This window comes from Eucyclogobius newberryi, unplaced genomic scaffold (assembly GCF_026437365.1).
Source record: "Eucyclogobius newberryi isolate DKJ021-1_F unplaced genomic scaffold, fEucNew1.0.hap1 SCAF_5, whole genome shotgun sequence".
NCBI classification, from domain to species: Eukaryota; Metazoa; Chordata; class Actinopteri; order Gobiiformes; family Gobiidae; genus Eucyclogobius; species Eucyclogobius newberryi.
The window spans coordinates 25,509,873-25,530,776 of record NW_027316167.1 but is presented as its reverse complement, the minus strand read 5'-3'; the positions used below and the strand labels follow the sequence as shown (position 1 = coordinate 25,530,776).

The following is a 20,904-nucleotide window of genomic DNA, read 5'->3' as shown; positions in this document are numbered from 1 at the left end:
CTGTTATGTCCTATTCTTATCCTTGCCTTCAGGTAGCCGATGTGTTAAAGCCAAAGATATACCTAATTAACAAACTTGCGCACTAATTTTGTCACCTTTTCATTAATCAAGATGACAGGTTGGTCTCTTAACCAGGCAGTGGCTCCAAAGTTCAGTTCAGAGTTTACATTATCTGACAGGTTTTTCAAAAGTTACATATTTTTTATACTTTGATTTCTTTTTGTGCACCCTACGGAAAAGTGATGACTCATTTAAGCTAGCTATGATAGGTGACCAAGAAAGTCCCTTACAAACCCTAATAATCCAGCAAGTGTCATCTTTGCTTCAGTGGAACATAAAATACAATTTCTTTGACAAATTCAGAGAACTGAAAGATATAGCTACATGTGACAAGTCATCTGAGGATAATCTATGCCTAAAATACACACTCTCTCGACAATTCTAAGGATAACAATCTCTTAGAAATTAGACACAAGAAAAGGCTGAATCATTTGTTCAAGTCACAAAGCAGTATAGATCTACAGAGTTTAAATGATAAAATACTTCAACACAGAACTCTTTTGCCCCGTGGCCAACCATGGCACATAAAGGTTCTTCTGAAACACTTGTGCCCTCTGACTCCAAATGAGAGTGTGGGAGAACAAACATATTTAACCGTTCTAGTTTAATGTAATAGGAGGCGCTTTCATTGTGTGAAACCCTTTTGGTTTCTAGCGAGAGCTAACTGGCGTTCACCAAAACGACTATCAGATATTGTGCCAGGGTCCCCCTGACCCCAGTCCTCCCAAAAAAGCTTGGCACACACTTACAGTGTCAAAGTCACAGCAAACATACAAGGGCCTCACATTTATTTTCCAAAATAAAAGAGCAAACACTGAGATAAAGCCAATTCTGTGACACTAAAAGGACACAGGGAAGTGAGAGTGCAGCATCTCCAAAGAATCCAGCTGAGTGCTACAGCCTCATAAATTATAGTGCACATTTAGGTTTTTGAATTTGATGGCTCTGAATGAGAGGGGGAGGGAAAGAAAAGGGAGAAATTGTATTGCTTTCAAGCAAAGGGGATCTTTTGAATTCCTGGGGTATAATATGTATGCATGAATTCCATCCCGCTGGATGGGTGACATTTATAACACAACTTAATTATAGACCTAAAAGCCATCTCTCTATTATTCCTGACAATTCCAAGCTCTATTCAACTCTGGCAGCAAGTGTTGCACTTTCAAAGTACTTTGAGGAGCAGCGTAAAGAGATGGATGTTAAACTTCTCTGCCTTTTTACTGGTGGAGAGGACCACTGAAAAGCCTCTGAGTAGCATACATTTACATCAACAGGGGACAAAGCCTCCATCATGGAACAGATAGCACTGTCATTTCAAGGTCTGTCTCATTCAAATTACACAAACCCCATCCCAAGTGTCGGAGCTGGCAAAATAATTTGCCGTAACATCCTGTAATGATTGCATGGTACTGCTGAAAAGTAGGTAAAATTAAATACCAGATGAGCACTGTACCATTTGAGTCGTGAACTTAGAATACTCTGGAGTTTTAAACAATAAAAGTTTGGGCGAGGACTGATGATCATATTGATTTAACCACAAATAGTAATAGCACACAGGAGACAGTAGAGAGACAACGGTTGATGAGTGTGAAGGAAGGCGCAGGTGACACACAGCCACAGTCTGAATGAGGGAGAAAACTGGCTCCTGCAGCAAGCCCTTTTCATTTTATGGGCTGTCAATCAACTCTAAACATCTGGGGTACTAGGAGAGAGAGGATTCAGGGAACAGAGACACATAGAATCGAAAAAGGGACAAAGAAAAGCTGGATTCATGACAAGATGTTCAACGGTTAATTTGGAATAAGATTACAGATGCAGTGTATGATCTGGGAAACATAAAAATAAAAACAAAATGTGGCTTTTAATTATGATCTGCTGTTGATCATAAAGAAGTGCATAAATATTTTTTGACATAGACAATATTGTCAAAAATAAAATTGCATTCCTTTTGTTTTAAAACTTTGGTCCAGTGCCCTTCTCCCCCGACAACTTTAACTCAATTTGTGCAGGGTTTTCTATGTGGTCCAACAGAAAAGGTTGCTACATCAAATATTTAGAAGCTAGTGTGGCCTTCAATAGCCCTGTTAATGGAAAACTTTTACCAATCCTGTGTTCAAATACTGCTGTTCACATAGGCGGGATCACACGTGCCACACTAAAATGGCACAATCTTCAGAAATACTCTATGCATTTTATATCAACTATATCAAGTGTCTCAGACTCTGCAGGGAGAGGTTTTTCTAGGAGAAAAGAGTCATTGCAGTTTTGTGTTTTAGTAAGAATTATAGAATTTTTAGATTAGGCTGATTTATATGTTATTATCCATTCATCTTTGTCCGCTTATCCACGGCCGTGTCACTGGGGCAGCAGTCTAAGCAGGGACTTCCAGACTTCCCCCACCCCAGGCACTTCCTCCAGCTCCCTCGGGGAGATCCCGAGGCATTCCCAGGACTGCCGAGAGACATAGTCCCTCCAGTGTGTCCTAGGTCTTAACGGGGCCTCTTCCCGGGGGTACATTCCCGGAACTCATCCCCAGGTTGGCATCCAGGAGGCATCCGGAATAGATGCCCGAGCTCCGAGCCCCGTCCCATGTGACTGAACTACTTGCCCTATCTCTAAAGGAGCGCCCAGCCACCCTGTGGAAGAAACTGATTTTGACCACTTGTATCTGTGATCTTGTCCTCTTGGTCATTACCCAAAGCCCATGACCAAAGTAGGAACGAAGATTGATTGGTAAATCGAGAGCTTTTCCTTTCGACTCAGCTCCTTCTTTATCACAACAGTCCGATACAGTGACAGCATTACAGCAGACGTAGCACCGATCCACCTGTCAATCTCATGCTCCATCCTTCCCAACAAGGAGGGCGCACGCCACCTTTTTCCAGTCAAGGACCATAGCCTCAGATTTGGAGGTGGTGATTTTCATCCCAACTGCTTCACACTTGGCCACAAACCGTCCCAGTACAGGTTGTAGGTCCAGGTTTGATGGAGCCATCAGGACAACATTTGCAAAAATGAAATGAGATCCTCTGGTCCCCAAACCCGTCCCCCTTGGGTGATGGATGAGTCAGCCTCCGAGTCCTTCATCTCTGTTTCCTCCTAGGAAGACATGACAGCGAGATTGAGGAGATCCTTAAAGTATTCTTTCCACCATCCGAAGACATCCACAGTCAAGGTCAACAGCCCCCCACCCACACAATAAATAGTGTTTGTGAAGCACTGTTCCACCCATCTGAGGTGTTCCACGGTTTGCAAAAATGTCTGCCAGAATGTCTGGCAAAACGATAGTCGTCCTCCATGGCCTCCCCGAGCTCCTCCCAATCCCGGGTTTTTGCCTCTGCTACAACACAAGCTGCTGTGCATTTGGCCTGCCAATACCTGTCAAGTGCTTCAGGAGTCGCTCAAGTCAAAGAAGGCTGACAGGACTCCTTCTTCAGCCTGATGGCATCCCTTACTTCCAGTGTCCACCACCGGGTTTGGTGGTTGCTGCTGCGACAAGCACCTGAGGCCTTGTGACCACAGCTCAATGCAGCCACAGTGACAATGAAGGCCGAGAACATGGTCCACTCAGACTCAAGCTCACTCAGAGTCGAAGACCCTGCTGACAGAGGTCTCCGCAAGATGTTCCCAACAGACCCTTATGACCACCAGGGGGGTGTTCGGTTGGCAGCTCTTCCGGATCAGGTGACATAACAACAAAGTCGATCATTGACCCCATAGCATAGCATAGTGTGTCCTGGTTCCACTCATCACCCTTGTGCTTGAACATGGTGTTAGTTATGGTCAAACATTCCGGCACAGAACTCCAATAACTGAATACTGCTCAGGTTCAGATCGGAGAGGCCCAATCACCCCTGTCCAGGTGTCACTGTTGTTGCCCAAGTGGGCGTTGAAGTCCCCAAGAAGAACAACAGAGTCCAAGGTCGGTGCACTGTTCAGTACCCCTCCCAGGGACTAAGGAAGGCAGGGTATTCTGCAACGTTGTTCTGCCCGTAGGCCGACAAAACCTTTCCCAAACTCAAAGGTGTAGGAACGCAACCCTCTCGTTCAATGGGGTGAACTCCAACACGTATATCTTATTATATCAATACAAAATCAGTTGCTCCTGACTTTTAAACTTCTTTCTTACTTGCACAATGCAATTATTTAGATTTTCATTTTACGCACTTAACTTAAGCACCACTTTGGCTACTCAACCCACCTCCGATGACTTTTAAATTAGACATCACCCTAACTCAGAATAAACGTTGATGTAAAATCCAACAAGGGGTGTAAATAGAAAGAATACGCATTAGACATGACAACAAATGGTTCTAAGTGTGGTGAAATGTGCGGCACCAAAGTGAGTGACAGAAACATAACCCGCAGCCTGGCAGCTTTATTTACAGTAGGACATTATCGTCCAATGGTGTCTCCAGGGAGGGATGATGGGAATGTGGGAAACAAACATGATTACACTCCTCCACTTTGCTGATAACAGGAAGAGTGTGAGGAGGAGGAGGGAGGCGAGCAGAGGGGGGAGCTGAGGAAAGACAAGGTGTTTGTGATGTATTTGTTGAGAACGAGCCCAGGGTGGAGAGTGGAGCTGCAGTAATGAAGAGACAACAGAAGAGGATGGGGATGAAAAATGAGACGGAGGGAGCAGAGAGAAGAAGAAAGGGAAGGAGGAATGCAAAAGTAGTGAGGAATGGAAGTCTGGAAGGTGTGGCTGTTTCAAATTCATAAATGTAACTCCAAAACAAAACTTTATGTGCATTTCCAAATGTAACCATGCATTTTTTTCTTTTCAGAATTGAAGTAATGTGTGGAAATCACTGAACAAATCGACTCAAACCAAAGCTAAATTAGTTCCCAAATCCCAAAATAATTTCAGATAATTGAATGTTTGACATGATATAACCCATGTGAGCCAGAAATGTCCAAATATTACGAACAATGACCAGCAATTTTAATTTATTTTTCAGATTATTGTTTGTCCTTTTTTTTAATGTAGGATTGTAAAACAATTTGTATTGTAAATGTAGTGCTATGAGCTATTTGGTATCATTATTAGTAGTGCAATGCTTTGTTTATTTCTCTTATCTAAATAGTTTGCTGTTGATTGTGTCATGCCTCTAATGATCCACAATAACTTTGACTGACATTGGCGGTCTGATACCTGAAAAGCAGAGGTGAGGGAAAGAGAAAGAGGGCAGACAGGACACTGCTATGATGGAGGTGTATTAAGGGACAGACAGGACACTACTCTGTGATGGAGGTGTATTAAGAGACAAACAGGACACTACTCTGTGATGGAAGTGTATTAAGAGACAAACAGGACACTACTCTGTGATGGAGGTGTATTTGGGGACAGACAGGACACAATTCTGTGATGGAGGTGAATTAAGGGACAGAAAGGACACTATTCTGTGATGGAGGTGTTTTAGGGGACAGACAGGACAATGTTCTGTGATGGAGGTGTTTTAGGGGACAGACAGGACAATGTTCTGTGATGGAGGTGTTTTAGGGGACAGACAGGACAATGTTCTGTGATGGAGGTGTTTTAGGGGACAGACAGGACATTACTCTGTGATGGAGGTGTATTAAGGGACAGACAGGGCACTACTCTGTGATGGAGGTGTATTAAGGGACAGACAGGGCACTACTCTGTGATGGAGGTGTATTAAGGGACAGACAGGGCACTATTCTGTGACTGAGGTGTATTAAGGGACAGACAGGACACTACTCTGTGATGGAGGTCTGTGTGAGGACAGGCAGGACACTACTCTGTGATGGAGGTCTGTGTGAGGACAGGCAGGACACTACTCTATGATAGAGGTGTATTTGGAGACAGACAGGGGACACTATTCTGTGATGGAGGTGTATTAGGGGACAGACAGGACACTACTCTGTGATGGAGGTCTGTGTGAGGACAGGCAGGACACTACTCTATGATAGAGGTGTATTTGGAGACAGACAGGACACTATTCTGTGATGGAGGTGTATTAGGGGACAGACAGGACACTAATCTATGATAGAGGTGTATTGGGGGACAGACAGGACACTAATCTATGATAGAGGTGTATTGGGGGACAGACAGGACACTAATCTATGATAGAGGTGTATTGGGGGACAGACAGGACACTACTCTGTGATGGAGGTGTGTGGTGGGCGGCTCTGACCCTTACTGGCCCCATCAGGCCCTCGCAGCACGGTGCACTCCTCGATCTGCCCAAAGGTCTCGAAAAGGCGTCGCACGTCATCCTCACTCTGCTGTTTGCCCAGCATTCCCACAAAGAGCTTCCTGTCTTCTAGATGGGGAGAGAGAGAGAAAGGGTGTAAGGAAAGGAGACAACAGACTCTATAGTTGCGCTGAGCTGAAGAGCTAGAGTGCATCTGAAGCCCCACTTTTATCAGCAGTTGGCTGTGTTAGCGCTGCTGCTGCTGTTGTTGTTGTTATTGATCTTACAGTGGTGCGGGGTGCCACCCCCACCCCAGTCCTGGCGTAAAGGCAGATATATCTGTGTTTCCGGTGAGCTATTCAAGTCAGCCAGCGAGATGTGAGATGTTTGATAGTGGTGATGTTGTGTGCGTTGTGGGTTTTAGGTATGAGGTATGGAAAAAGAGAATGTTTTCTTCTGGTAGGCGTAGTTCAGATCTGCAAGATGTTTTATTCAGTTTAGAGAGAATAAATATATAGGATGTTATATTTCATCTTGTCTTTATCAAAGGCTGGCATGTAACCTTGGTGTCAGAGGTGTTGGGCATTGACTTGAAGAGAGAACTCTTGCTTTGTTTTGCACGGGATATAGCAGTACACAATAGCAGAAGGCTACTGCTTTTTTGATTTTGGGCATTACAAAAATGAATTCAATTTAATTGAAGTGAGTTAGGAAGTATTCAACGTTTCTACTGTTCCTTCAAGTAGATATAAGGCTGTCAACGCATACAAGTTCCAATTACAGCAACAGTTACAAATAACGCATGGGGATGCTTACGAATTATGAATGTACAACCAACAACTGCTACTGGTACAGACCAAACCCAGTTATGAACACATGCTATAGTACATGCTTCTTCCTGGTACTTAAAAATGTCAGGAATTTCCCATGAATTATTCAAGTATCCCTGAATTTGATGAAACATTTGTGTTTTTGTACAATTTCAACATTATGCATTTCCCTATTTCGCCCTGTTGTGGAATGAAATGGCTACTAGCAAGAAGCCATCACCAGAACTGATGGAAAGTGGCAGGAAGAGGAAGAGAAGTTTATTGAAAATGACACTGTTGATCTTCAGTGTGAGTCATTTGACTGGTGGGGAGTGGGTATGGGAGGCTGCATGCGTGTGGAAGGGGGAGGGGGCGCATCACCTGGTCTTCGACAGATGTGACGCCTCCTGTACCTGCCAGGCCCCATTAGACGCAGCTGCTCTAAAAATATAGCACTCGGGTTTACTTTTGGCGATGGGGAAATCAGAACCTGTTCCATTTCTGTAAAGTTCATATGAATCACATTCGAGCTGCTCGCTTGACCACACAAATGAGTGTTTGAATAATGAATGAGACTGCGCTGACCTATCTCTGCTGCTGCTACTGCTGCTGCAGGAGATGTCCGTGTTTGTCTGAGTCTAGTGACGCCCTACACAGCAGGGGTTCACAGATTTACCATCATAGTTTTGTTTTACTGCTCATTATTTATTTATAGGTATTATTATTTACTTTTAGGTAAACTGAGTGTATTCTCAGATATATGGCTGTAGAAATGATTCCAATCAATATATTTGATATTGCTGTCTTTCCTATAAAATATTGGAAATTCATGTTTTTTTTTTTATATACTTATTCAGACTTTCTAAATTGGAATTAATTTGAATCACAAAATAAATAATTATCTTCATTGCTTAAGACATCTATATTAATTGAAGAACATTTTGAGTATAGTCTTGATATTATTGATAATATTTTTTGCCAGTCGAATGAGTAATGAGTTAATGAGTACTTTTGTTACTGTTTTTAAAGCGTTAAATGGCCTGGCACCACCTTATTTGGCTGAGCTCCTGTCTGATCGTATAAGGTCAACAGGTAAGCTTTTACTGGACGTCCCCAGAGCCAGACTCAAGCACTGGGGTGATGGAGCTTTCTCTGTCGCTGGTCCCAGACTGTGGAACAAACTGCCCCCCGACATCACACCATCACAGATTTTAACCTTTTTAAATCTAGGCTAAAAACATATTTATTCAGACTAGCTTTTAACACTATGTAATGTAATGGGACTTTATTTTGTACGGTTTGTTTTTATTTAGTTTTATGTTGTGTATTGCCTTGATTTAATTGTGAAGCACTTTGGTCACTTTAAGTGTTGTAAAGGGCTCTATAAATAAAGGTTGATTGATTGATTATTTCAAGTGCAATAAGTAAATATGTTTTTTTTTTGTTTTTTTTCATATTAATTTATTTCTATTTATTTTCATTTATCTCTTAACAACACTTTTATGTGTTTTTATATTACTGCAAGCACACATATCTGTTTCATATATACACATACACTTATTGAGTAACCCAAAAAAGCACAGATTTGACATTTTAAGATTATGCTGCTCATTACTCTGCTGTAGTGAGCCTGGATCATTCACCCTTCAACTAGAGTCTTTCTAGTTTTGCACTTTAGTCTCCAAGCCCGACACCGTTATATAAAAAGCCCCAAAGTCAGCCCTTAGCAGGTGTGTGTCCGAAATGAGCTTGACCCCTCGCTGCCAAAGCAAAGGTGAAACTTGGGGATCAGAGCAGCCCACCCCCGTCTGCGCCTCCATCACATTTTCAGGGAGGTGTCAGAGCCTTAAATGGGCATAAGTGCACTTTTACAGGCCTCCTGCAGTGTGCTAATGTTTCGGGACAAAAAGTCTCATCTCAGCCCCGGCCCAAAGAGATCTAATGGCGGCTTTACAAGGCTAATTAACAAGCCATGAGTGAGGTAATGAACTTTCCAAATGTGCTGGCAAACGCAAAAATAAATGACACCCCAGTGTAGGCATTAAAGGCAGTGTGAGTGTACTTCAGAGACCTCCTTTGGGACAACCACTGCGAGAAAATGAATTTGGAGCTGCTATCTTTTCATTGCTGGACCTGAGAGTGTCTCGGTTGGCTCACTGCATGCCCTGGCCAGAGTATAGATTGCTATTAATTAGTCCACTTTACACCTGTCTCCCAAGCAGCTCTTATTGGATTCTGCAAGTTCCCGCACATCTCCTATGGCCACTTGCAGGGTTTAAATTGACATTTTATGAATATTAATAAATATCTTCTAATGCGTCCTCTGCACTCACACTGGCCCACATGTCCAAATGGATATCAGGTAAATGTTAAAGGTTTCTCTTTTCAAGTAGACAGTGTACAGTGCTAAGGCAATATCCCATAGACGGAGCGGACAGGATTTCATCTAAGCATTTATAAGTTTGATAGGTTTAACACAAGCAAGAACGGTGTGATAAGTCTGTATTTTATCTTGTATGAGCAATTTAATACTTGTAATTTGTTTTATTGTGTGATGGATGAATTTCTGCCTTGGTTGCAGCTTATGGGAATTTATATAAACAAATCATAGTAAGCCCAACAACATAAATTCAACATCACTTACTAAAATTTAGCTATTACCACAATGAATATCCTATTGAAACACTTTGGGGCCGACACAAATTATCTGCCTCCAGGCGCACATGATCATTTACATTTTTTAAATTCACATATTGCTTTTATAGCAACTGCCCTTAAATGTATATGCTGCAATGTCACAAGAATGACAACCGGTTGAGACCCCTCGAGGCAGAAATCTCACAATAAAACAAATAATTCTATATTAAATCTTTGAAAGACTTGGGCATTTTCGTTTTTCATTTGAGATGGCACCCTTTTTGCAGGTCCCATATGGATGTACACCTGTAGATCTATAGATAAAGAGATGTCCATGCCAAAATGTCACGTTGACAGCTCTGTTTCATGCATGCAAATAAAAAAAAAAACGGAGATCAAAAAAGTTATCAAAACACTACTGACATCTGACAATTGCTTGTCTCAGCAAGCCCTTTCATTTCAGCACCCGGTATATTAAAAATTAATGGATTTTGCACAGACGCCATATGCTGTCAAGATTGATGCTTCTCTCTGTGGAATAAAGTGGTACTTGTGTTATAGGCAGCAGTGTATGCATATAGAGTGTACTTTTCTCTCTATACATCTTTCCACTGTCTCCATAGCACCCTTTACTGTCACACTATCTCCAGGCTATGATCCATTTTCTATTAAGTCTAGGTTTCAAAGTTTTAGTCATCCAATAGTATTAATATTCTCTATAAAAGAACTTTTGTTGTCTTGTGCGGTAAATATTCTCCTTTTTTCAAAGATTCTATCACTTTTCCCCGCTGGCAGTAGTTAAGGAGCTTGGTGGTAGTAAATGTTCAGAAAGCACGGACAGCTGCATTCAACGATAAAAGATGCCTCCTAGGCCATTGGGTGCATTTCAAACACACAGTAATGTTGCAAGAGGCATAACAACACCCAGAGTTGAGAAGAGTTCTTATAGACTCATTAGATAACAGTGGTGCGTCCGTGCCCATGAGCCTGGGGGGCTTTACCAGCAGACACATGTAGGTAGGCTAACATCAGTCTTTGTTTCTCCCAGGGGTAAAGTCTGGGTACAATGTGTTTATAGGCTTTGATGCATACAACAAGCTAACAACAAACGTTTACGTGCCTGAAGGAACCACACCATAAAGCATTTCGACAACAGTCCCAAGTACGGGACGTGACAAACACAGCCGCTAATTTGTGGCAAGTTTCTATCAAAAAATCCTCTCTTATCATTCTCAATCTAACGTGTAACTTCTTTTACCCAGGATTTACAGAGTTTAGTACTTCACTTGTTGATTCTGCCTAGATCAGTGCTCCTCCTATCAGTCCTGTGTTATTTTCCTCTTTCTTTTTTACCTCTAAGCCACCGATTGTTTCTCGTGGAACGAACCGTGCGTTTCTCTATTTAGTTAATCCATCTGCCAATAATGCTCGTTGGAAATTGAGGAGGCAGGATTTGTTCAAGACCATACATATAAGCGTGAAGAAAACAACATGAAAATGTTCAGAAATGGTTATCAACTACTTGTGTTTTATAGTGTGTATAATCAGTGGTTGTGATAGTACACGAGTTCCATGGGTTTCAGAGTCCTCTTTATTCTTAATAGTATATTTGGCTTGAATTGTCAATTGTCAATTGCTATGGCAGCGATTATAATTTTTCATCATTCTGAAACTCACATATAGCTTTTGTTTAAATCAGAGCGAGTCAGTTGGCCAGTATCATGCAGGGGCTAGTTCAGTGTTTTCTTATACATAGGTGCACTATGTAACTTTTCTGGTGGAAGGTCTGCCAGTGGAGTCATCTGCTTGTCTCCATGGAGATAAATAAGTATAATACCATACTGTGGAACATTCCAGGCATAGCAATAACACCTAAGAGACAAGATGTCCCCTCACCCTTTCATTTATAGCTGGCATCCATGTTATTTGAGATAACTGATGAAAAGAAAAAAAAATGTGATATTATGTTTCCATATTTTTTAATGCATCAGATTCAAGTCAGAATTGCTGAAGCTTATGAAAATCTAAGTTAGCAAAGCCCTCTGCCAATGGTTTTGACAGCTTTAATCAACTTAACTTTGGAGCTCCAGGGAATAACACTTTACCTCGAGGACACACTCACACTCACTATGATGGATGGCCTGTCCTTTAAATAGTGTTAATGAATCCATGTCTTTCTTTAGACAACTAATCACCAAAAGTCAATTATATAGCACCATTAATAAAATCTAAATAATTAAAATTGTAATTATTAAATATTGTTGAAGTACAAGGCAAAGAAAAAAATAAAGATAGATGGATAAGATAACACAACACCTGCCCCAAAATAAAACACACCCAAAAAACTAAATTCATACAAGTGTCATTTAAGTGTTTAACATCAGTCCAATGCCTTCTCTGTGAAAAAACTAAATTATCTTATTTTGGCCTCTCTAACACAAGATGTCCCAGTGACTTTTTGTCCCTAATCTCATCCATATCAATGACAACCAAAGAAAACCTCAAGTCTGAAATGTTAAGCTCTGTTACACATTGCAGTGTGAAGTGACAGTGGATTTTCCAAAAAATGTTTGCACTCTTCGATTCAGCTTCCACAGAATGATATTCCGGCATGCAGGAGTCTTAGGACGCCATAGTTTATACCATGAATGGGAAATAATTTACTCTAACCTAAATGCAATTCTACAATTCCCATAACACATACAAGACTTTAAGTGATCAGATGGCGCTCAGACAGTAACATAAGGCAGCAAGAGCGAATCCATTTAGACCTACAAATTACTTCCAAATTACAGGTAATCACAGTTGTATTGGAAAGAAACTGTAAAAATCTATAACTAAAACATTACAACTGAGCTTTTAAATCACTTGAACGGTGTTTTTTGGAACGTAATTCCAAGAGTGTGGTGAAAGTTTCAACCTACTGCCAATTATCCAACAGAGAAAATTGCCTGACAAAATGTAAAATTGTAAATTGTGCCATTTAATATCCATCTTTAGTGTATTTCTTCGGACACATACAATGGTTCCTGCGACTTTTCTGAATTGGCATGATTGTGTCCAGAGGCGCAGTGGGATCTTTTGGAGTGATTTGCATGTAAAGTGGAGTGTGCTCCTTTGTGGGCGTGTGGGGGCAGCCAGACAGCCCCTCCTGTGTGTCCTGCCAGCCCGTGCAGCCGGCAGCCTTCACTCTCCACTACCTGCTGCGCTGGGGCATTACTGCTCAGTGTGCAACATCTTAAGGTCCTGTCAATCTCTGCACTGTCCAACTGGGGTCAACCTTCTGAAGAGCAGCAGGCTGGCAAGGACAAACATAGCCCTACCACAATAGCTCCTTTTAACAAGACACGCTCAGGACAATGTAAGAAAGACTCTCTGACGACTGTTGAGGCTTTGAAAAGGGACTGCAGCGCGCGCCTGTAAGTATACACTCGAACAGCATCGTGGAAGTAGTAAACAAGTGAGTGCAGTTGGCGTTTGAATGGCACACGGTGAAAAACTAAGTATTGATGGAGGTTGCAAGACATTTGAAGAGAGTCTCGAAACCTTCTTATCACAGTTAATAAAGACAGAGGGTGTTGTTGGCTGACCCATCATCTCACTTCTCATCAGTGTGGTCTCCAGTCTCACAGCACTCACCACAAGAGAGGGACCTGGCTCCAAGATTGTGTTTAGATAATGGCCATCTCCAATCATGGATAATCTGGCCCCATCTTTTCTTCACAGACGCAGCGGCAGACAAGGTCAGAGGGAAAAAAATCCGTGGCGAGGCGAGGAGGAGATAGGGCTGGGGCGGCTCGGAGATGATTTACTGCTGAGATTCACTCAGCTGCCTCCATCACCCTCCGTTAACTTTCTCATCCTGTCGCCGCATCTTCACTCACTCTTTTTGTCTCCCATCTCTCACCCGCTCCATATTCCTCCACGGGTTACACTCAAGCAGAGCAGAGCTTCTATCTTCCCCCTCACCTCTTCTCTCCCATTGTATTTCGGCGACCAAGACAGTTCACGGGTGAAACCAAATGCTACTACTATTTCTAGAGCTATTTATTATGATTTAAGGCACTTGGCTTAGAACATATGGGCAATTCTTTGGTTTAACATTCTTCAAGTTTTGCAAAAAGGTAAACCAAATATGCAGCTACCCTAAATTAATCAGAGTTTACCTTACAGGCTGGTTTGTGGCAGAAAATTGCACATAAAATTAACCACTACCACTCTACATTTAAGAATGGGATTTGAGGCATCCCACAAATTTAGATTTTTTAATAAAAGCGTCCACCCACAAACCAGACACCTCATGCTCGTTCCATTCCTTTTGAATAATCAAAAGAAAAATGAATAGAGACATGAGTCAGTGCAGCCGACAGCAGAACACTGGCACCAAAATCTGCGCTGCAGCGTGGCTCTGAGTAGCAGGCCTTTGCGGCGCCAGACGTCCCGGACATTTTTTTAGAGAAGGTTTTCTTCCTGACATTTCCCATCCCCAGAGAGAAGGTGTCTCTCAGGGACACGCTGAACAAAAGAGGGTCTACTGGAGTCTCCAAATGGAGTAATGGGCCCTAATGCCTGTGCAGACACATAATCGAGACCTCTGCACAACTCCCCATGACAGATAATTGCCCATGTCTTGGTAGTGATAAATGTGACTCTATTCTAAAGGTGCAAATGTTCCAGTGCAGGCCTGGCTTTGACAGTGTCGTGGGCCCCATAGGGATTGGTGTACCTGGCTGCTCCTTTGGCCCGGAGATGAATCCCTAGTTACTTTCCTCCCCCAGCTGTGCTGTCTGTTTTCCTTTAACCACAGGCCTTCACAGTAAATCTCATTTCATTGTCAGTCGTGGTTGTGGTTTACTTCCTTGGCCTGTCTCCTGACTTCCTGTTGCCATTAACGCTCAATATCTCTGTTGGGGCTTGTCTGCTTGGTCTTATTTCATTCGAGGCTGTGTCCTATCCTGTCCTCTTTAGAGAAAGTTCGGCTGAAGCTTTAACAGAGCTGGGCTGGCCTTAGAGCCAGTATTTTATTCACACTGCCGGCTCATGTCGCTCCTCTTTCAGCAAAAGGGGATAGTAATTGATATTGGGACCCATCCATCCTTCCCTCTTAAGCCCAGAGATCCAATTTATCTTGGTGAGAATGCCCACTGGCTTTTGCCCAGGCCCTGTCAGTCAGACTTTGCTTGTTTTTAGATGGCTGTTAATTAAAGGGCCTCCATGACCAAAATGTGATCTACATGTGGTGTGCATGTGTGTGTGTGTGTGTGTGTGTGTGTGTTTGTGGTAACAGGCCATCTGACTCACGGCTGACCATATACAGTAAATCAGCTGAGTGGTTCATTCCGATGTGACCCGGGCTGTTTAAATCAGCGCTCTTAAACGCATGCACAAGCTAGACACAGAGCGAGCCAATTAGAGCCACAGCCAACCATGTAAATCTTTAACTGGCCTAATCTGCATTAACCTCAGTGATGGTACTCACAAATGGATTCAGAATGATCTAGTCAATCAATGTGTCAGACAGACTCTATCCAGAAAAGTGAATACTCCACAATGCAATTTGGCATCCTTTAGTGAGGCAGCTGATGGGAAATGCGGTGAACCTGATACAGCTGCTTTTGTGGAAGTTTAAGTACGAAACTTTAGGGGAAAACTCTGTGGCATTGAGAAAAAGACCATGGACATGTTCAGGTTTGATATGTGAGTGTAGGCAAAAATCACAAGTGGAATACGACCTTATCCTCTCTGACTTCCCATACAATTAAGTCATTTTCAAATATGCATCTAAATAGAAGATCAAATAAAGCATGTGCATATTTTATGTTTTGTTCACTTGGTTAAGTCCATATGTGTGGTACAATTGCTGCTTCAGCTGCAATTCCGCTGCTTCAACACTCCACAATAGACGGACTGTCATTCTTATGTCTCTGCTTTTGAAACTGCTCTCTGCCTCTGCTGGCTCTTTCTCTCTCCTCTTTCTGTTATTATTATTTATGTATGTATGTGTTATTATATTTTATTATATTATAATATGTTATGTTATATTATATTATATTATACTATATTATATTATAGGCCGTGGCTACAGAGCCGTGGCGGGGTCAAATAGCCCAGCAGTTTTAGGAGCCGCGGCACAAAATAGCCTAGCAGTTTTGGCCGCGCGCCGCGGCTCTGTGGACACTCCCTATATTATATATAAGAAAGAAAAATAATAATCATCATATTTTTACATATATCAAGCTCAAACAAATACAGAGATTATCGCTGTTAATAGTTAGGATTTTAATGAACGAATATGGTTAAACATAATACCAGTTTGGTGCATCTCTGCTTCTGCATGTGCATTATTCATTATCTGCTCACCTGAGCATTATAGAACGCTAGGCTTACAACATTATAAACTAGATATAATGTTGATATTTGGCTTATAACTAATATCAAAGAGCATGTTGGATGTTTTAAGTGTTGGTATCTTGAGACTATCTTGTCCCATCCCTACCAAATACCCATCTGTTTGAGGAGATAAATCTCTATTTTGGATGTAAATATCAGTTTGTGGGATAGTGGTCATCTCTTCGGCCTTGATGTCTCTGCCTTTGAACTGCTTCCAGCAACTGTGAACCTGAGACAGCCCCAGTGCTGGCACAGATGGGAAGTCAATGGAAGCAAGTGACCTATATTACGAGGTACTCCACTAACTCCCTGTGTGTCGCAAAGGAGAGCAGAATATTAAGGATAGTGCATGTGCTGTGTTTGAGTTGGGGCTGTGTGTTTGTGTTTTGGTGTGTGGTCTAAGAGGGGTGTTCGATGGAGACTAGGAGAAGGTTAATTACCTCCTCGTCCTTCGCTGTCGGCTGGCTTCACCTGGATGGGACGGTTCATCTGGATAGAGCAGGAGAGGAAAGAAGAAACAGAAAGGGAAATCCCAGGTTAGTAAAAATATCCTCAACAGTGACATCCTTTCTCGCTTCACAATAACAAAATGTCTTTTTTGGATTGAATTATGGGGAAGATTACGGGCGTGTTCAGTCGGATGCGCTTCAGGCAACGTAGTATGCTTCGTTTGTAGAGATGTGAACCAACAAACACCAAACAAGCGGATCCTGATCCACGGTTTGAAAATGACATAAAAACACCAAAATACATGCGCACCTATCAGAGCATCCGGAATATGAGATGACACGATTTAGAAAAATGCATTCAGATGAAGTGAACATATCAAACAAAGTTACCAGCCAATTTGCATAGAATGAGTGTCTGTATTTGTATTCTGTAAAAGTCGCTATGCTCCAAATGCTTGATTTCATTAAATATTTATACAAATCTGCTGTAATTTCTTCTCATTTCTATCCAAAGTTATATACTGCTCTCTACAGCTCGCACTACCTCCTACTGGTGAGTGATGGTACAACGGCCACAGTCAGCTCAGTTAATTTGACGAGAACTAGATTGATGACATCATGAGGACAAGTTTTTCCAAACCAATCTGCAACCAAATCAGAACAAAAATTGATTACCGTAGTAAATTTGTAGTGAAAAAACCAAGACAAAATTGCTACAAAACTCTGACTTACTAATGGTAAACGAGACAAAACCAACTAACCAGGACAAACGCAATTTAAACAGGACTAAACAATTCCACCACTGAAATCTAGTTTTAAATCGAGAATCGACCGGATCAAAATTAAAACAGCACTCGGGAATAAAGTACAAGACGTTAACTTGAATAAACTGGGGATGGAACAGCAAAGTAACAAAAACTTTGGAACCCAAACAACAGTGAAACTATTGAAAAGTATTGAACAAACAAGCACGGAATCAGGTCAGTTTTCTGCATTTCTCTGTGAGCTTTACACAAAAATCAAAGAGTGACTATGCTGTAAAAGAGATAAATCTGTGAAAGCAAAAGTGTTTAATTAATCCATGGCTTTGCCTCTGGAGATGGCCGTATTCCCCACACAGTTCAGCAGAATTAGCACTTTTCAATGACAATGAGTCGCACTGGGTGTCAGATGGCAATTGGAGATTAATGCCATTACATCAGCCACTCCCAACCCCACAGGGACAAGTCCTCTCTACCTCCTCCACTACTTTCCTGATCCCTTGCTTGCTCCAGACGCCCAGTCACCGGCTCATCCCTGACCCAATGCAATCTTTCTTCCTCCGTCTCCAAATGTACGGCTTTTTATCCCACTCCGATTATACCTGCCAAGCCGCCCCTCACCCCCATCCTCGTCTTTAAAAGCTATTGAGGGCCACCAAACACTGCGACCATAAAACACCGTGTGAAAGGTTAACAGTAGGGAATCAATAAACATCCTTTGAAGATCCATTTGAGAGTGAGGTGAAAGCAAAATGTTGCCAATGTTACGTAAAAAAGAGCTTTATAACTGGCTGCGATGATGAATGGGAAGAAAAAATCCCCCTGCTATTTGTGTTTTCTTTTCTATTCCTGGTTTTTGAATATGAATAGATGAAACGACACTCGATTGTATATGCGCTAAAAAAAAAAAGAAAATCTCCTTTTCCCTCTGTGACAAGGGTGGGTGGTTAAGCAGCACCTTTGAAGACCCCTTTATTAGCGTATCGTCACACGGCTTTTCTAGTTATTTTTACATGTTGTTTCATATTTACTTTGTCCAAGGCCTGTACCTCTAATTAGGCCACGTGGACAGGTAAAATGGAGTGCCAAGGTGCTGCCCACTCAGATCACTATACTAGGGCAGCGCAGTGGGTGTTGGGCCCACAGGCAACACAGCGCTTGACAGCACTTGACATGAACCGAGACCATGGCCAAATATAGACCTGTGAGTGGTGGACATGTATAGACAATTACATACATAGTGACACCCGGGGGACATAATGTCTTCGCCTGGCAATAAGCTGTGACACCAGCACAAAGCTTAAGTGACATGACAGACGCGTTCTACAGGCAAAAGCACAGAATCACACATGAGAAAAGAAGACTCTATACCATCCACTGTTTGGACTGTAACTCATGGCAAACAGCGCTGAGGCAGTCCTATCTCTGTATACTAGTCAGTATATCTTTATTAGCACTCAAAGCAGTATATATATATATTTTTTGTCAGTTTATTTTCTCAACGTATAAAGGTTTTCATGAGGAAACGACAACATTGTCTAATCTGCTCCTGCTAAATTATTTCATATTATTCACCTACAGGCCATTTCTCCCATACGGGCATAATGATCAACACTACACCGTACACTAGACAGACCAAATGTTCCAATATTTTACTTTACAAGATTTTGACGGAACGTACAGAAGAATTTGTTGATATTTAATTCAAGTTTGAAGTCTACATTAGAATATTATGTTTCCAAATTCTTAAACAATTTTTTGTTTGAGAATTTGGAAACACATTTTCAGTCAGATCAAATTAACCCAAAAACGAAATAGTTAGTAACAAAATTAACAAAGAAATTCAAACCTGACTCTGTCAATGTTTATATTTGCAGTTCTGGCCATTTTTACACACAAAAAAACATGTTCTTACTCTTATGGGAGTAAACTATAGGGGACATTTCTAATTGATATCATTTAAGATTTCTTTCCTATTAACCTGCAGCATCTCGTCTTTCATTCATTCATTTTCTACAGCTTGTCCCTGTTATGGGGTCACGGATGACTGGAGCCTATCCCAGTGACAATCCCAGCACGTCGCTTGGTTAACACTCATATTCATTCACATTCATTTCACACCCATTATCTTGTTATTGGGAAGCAATAGCTCAAACCACTCTGCCACCATTCACCCCAGTGTCTTATTTCATACACTGGAGGTGTATACAAAGGTGTATAATGCCTTGCCCAATGATACAGCAATAGTACTTTTGATTCAGGTTAACAGCAGATGTCCAAAAGATCCCACAGTGACTTTGGATCTTTACAAAAGTAGAAGTTTAAAGTGTTAAATGGTGTGGGTGTGTGCTGCCTGTGGATGGTTGTTACACATAAAAGGTTTGCATTAGCCCTAAAGTCCCACAGCAGTGATCAGCCAGCTTTTAGGTTTTAAATGGACACAATTGGTCAGGAAGCTTCATTAGTCGCTTCTGAGCCACACCAGCAACTAGAGTCATTAGCCACGGCAAAAGTATATTTGAGGTTGCTTGGTAACGGTGGGTTGGCAAGGCTAGCTGGCCAGTCTGCGGGCCGTAAGCCAACCAAAATTGGCCCGCTTTTCTTTTTTCGTTTTACTTCGCTCCATCCAAGGAGGTCATGAGGAGCGGGAGGTAACAGCTCTCTGAACTCCCACCTCCGGCATGTCCCACTTTCATGTCCCTTGTTTTTAGTCACTATGACAATGAGTTTTCAGAGAAATATCCAGCAAATTCAACCTCCTGCCAAATTATTAGGTTCAGTTTCAAGCCACAATATAGAGCTCTGCCTTGGCATAGAGCATGAAGTATAGTTAAAATGTTTGTTTTCTAAGTCACATACTGTCCTCCCTGTGCAACCAGCAACACTGTTCCCAGCATTTCAAGCTTTCTGCATAGAAGCCTGCAGTGCATTGTACTTTTATCTTCTTTCCCAGCTGATTCTGTCACAGACATACACACTCATATACAGAGCAGAGGCACAAAAGTCTGGGGGCTCAATAGCAGCAGGTGGCTTAGGTGACATTTTAATCCCTTATTACTGAGTGCAGGATTAGCCAACAGATCAAGGCAGAGTTAATTATATGAATTCATCAGAGGATGGGCGAAGAGGCAGGCTGCTATCCCCTTGGGCCAAGACCCACCTCCTGCCCCACCACCAAACTACACACACACACACACACACACACACGCACACACACACACGCACACACGCACACACATGCAAGTGACGTTAAACCTGCCACACCAGCTACAGATTATTAGCAACATTGGCACACATCTAAGATAGTATACAGTACAGCGGCTCCTCTAGAGACATTGTAAGACAAATGACATGTTCTACCTTCCCATTGGCAAACACAGGATAAAGTGCATGGAGATGTGGAGGAGGCTGTGGCCGCAGAGGCTGAGAGGAGTTCAGCACCCCCCGTCTTGCTTTATCTTTGTCTCTCTCTGCCCCTTTGGCCTCCAAAACCAATATGCTTCCCACCACAGCCCCTTAATGGGTTGATCAATGCTGACAAATAGGCAGCTCATGCTGTCTTGCCTGGGAACTCACAGCTCTGTGCCTGTGTGCTGCTGCACTTAGAGTGGCCATCTCTCTTTCAACATCTCCTCTT

General features: G+C 42.1%; 1 protein-coding gene across 7 annotated transcripts in view; it reads right to left on the bottom strand.

Annotated features, from left to right (window-relative positions):
- celf6 (CUGBP Elav-like family member 6) overlaps positions 1 to 20,904 on the bottom strand; it is a 145,646-nt gene that overhangs the window by 31,145 nt on the left and 93,597 nt on the right. For 5 of the 7 annotated variants that reach the window (XR_011931208.1, XM_072464676.1, XM_072464678.1 and 2 more), the window contains exons 3-4: positions 16,498 to 16,546; positions 6,222 to 6,350 (exon numbers count right to left, since the gene is read on the bottom strand). Coding sequence is in view for 6 of the 7 variants with exons in the window: in XM_072464676.1 (XP_072320777.1) it covers positions 6,222 to 6,350; positions 16,498 to 16,546 (178 nt within the window). In the remaining variant the exon portion in view is untranslated. The remainder of the gene's footprint in view (positions 1 to 6,221; positions 6,351 to 16,497; positions 16,547 to 20,904) is intronic. The other 2 variants (XM_072464679.1, XM_072464681.1) reach the window with 2 other exon arrangements.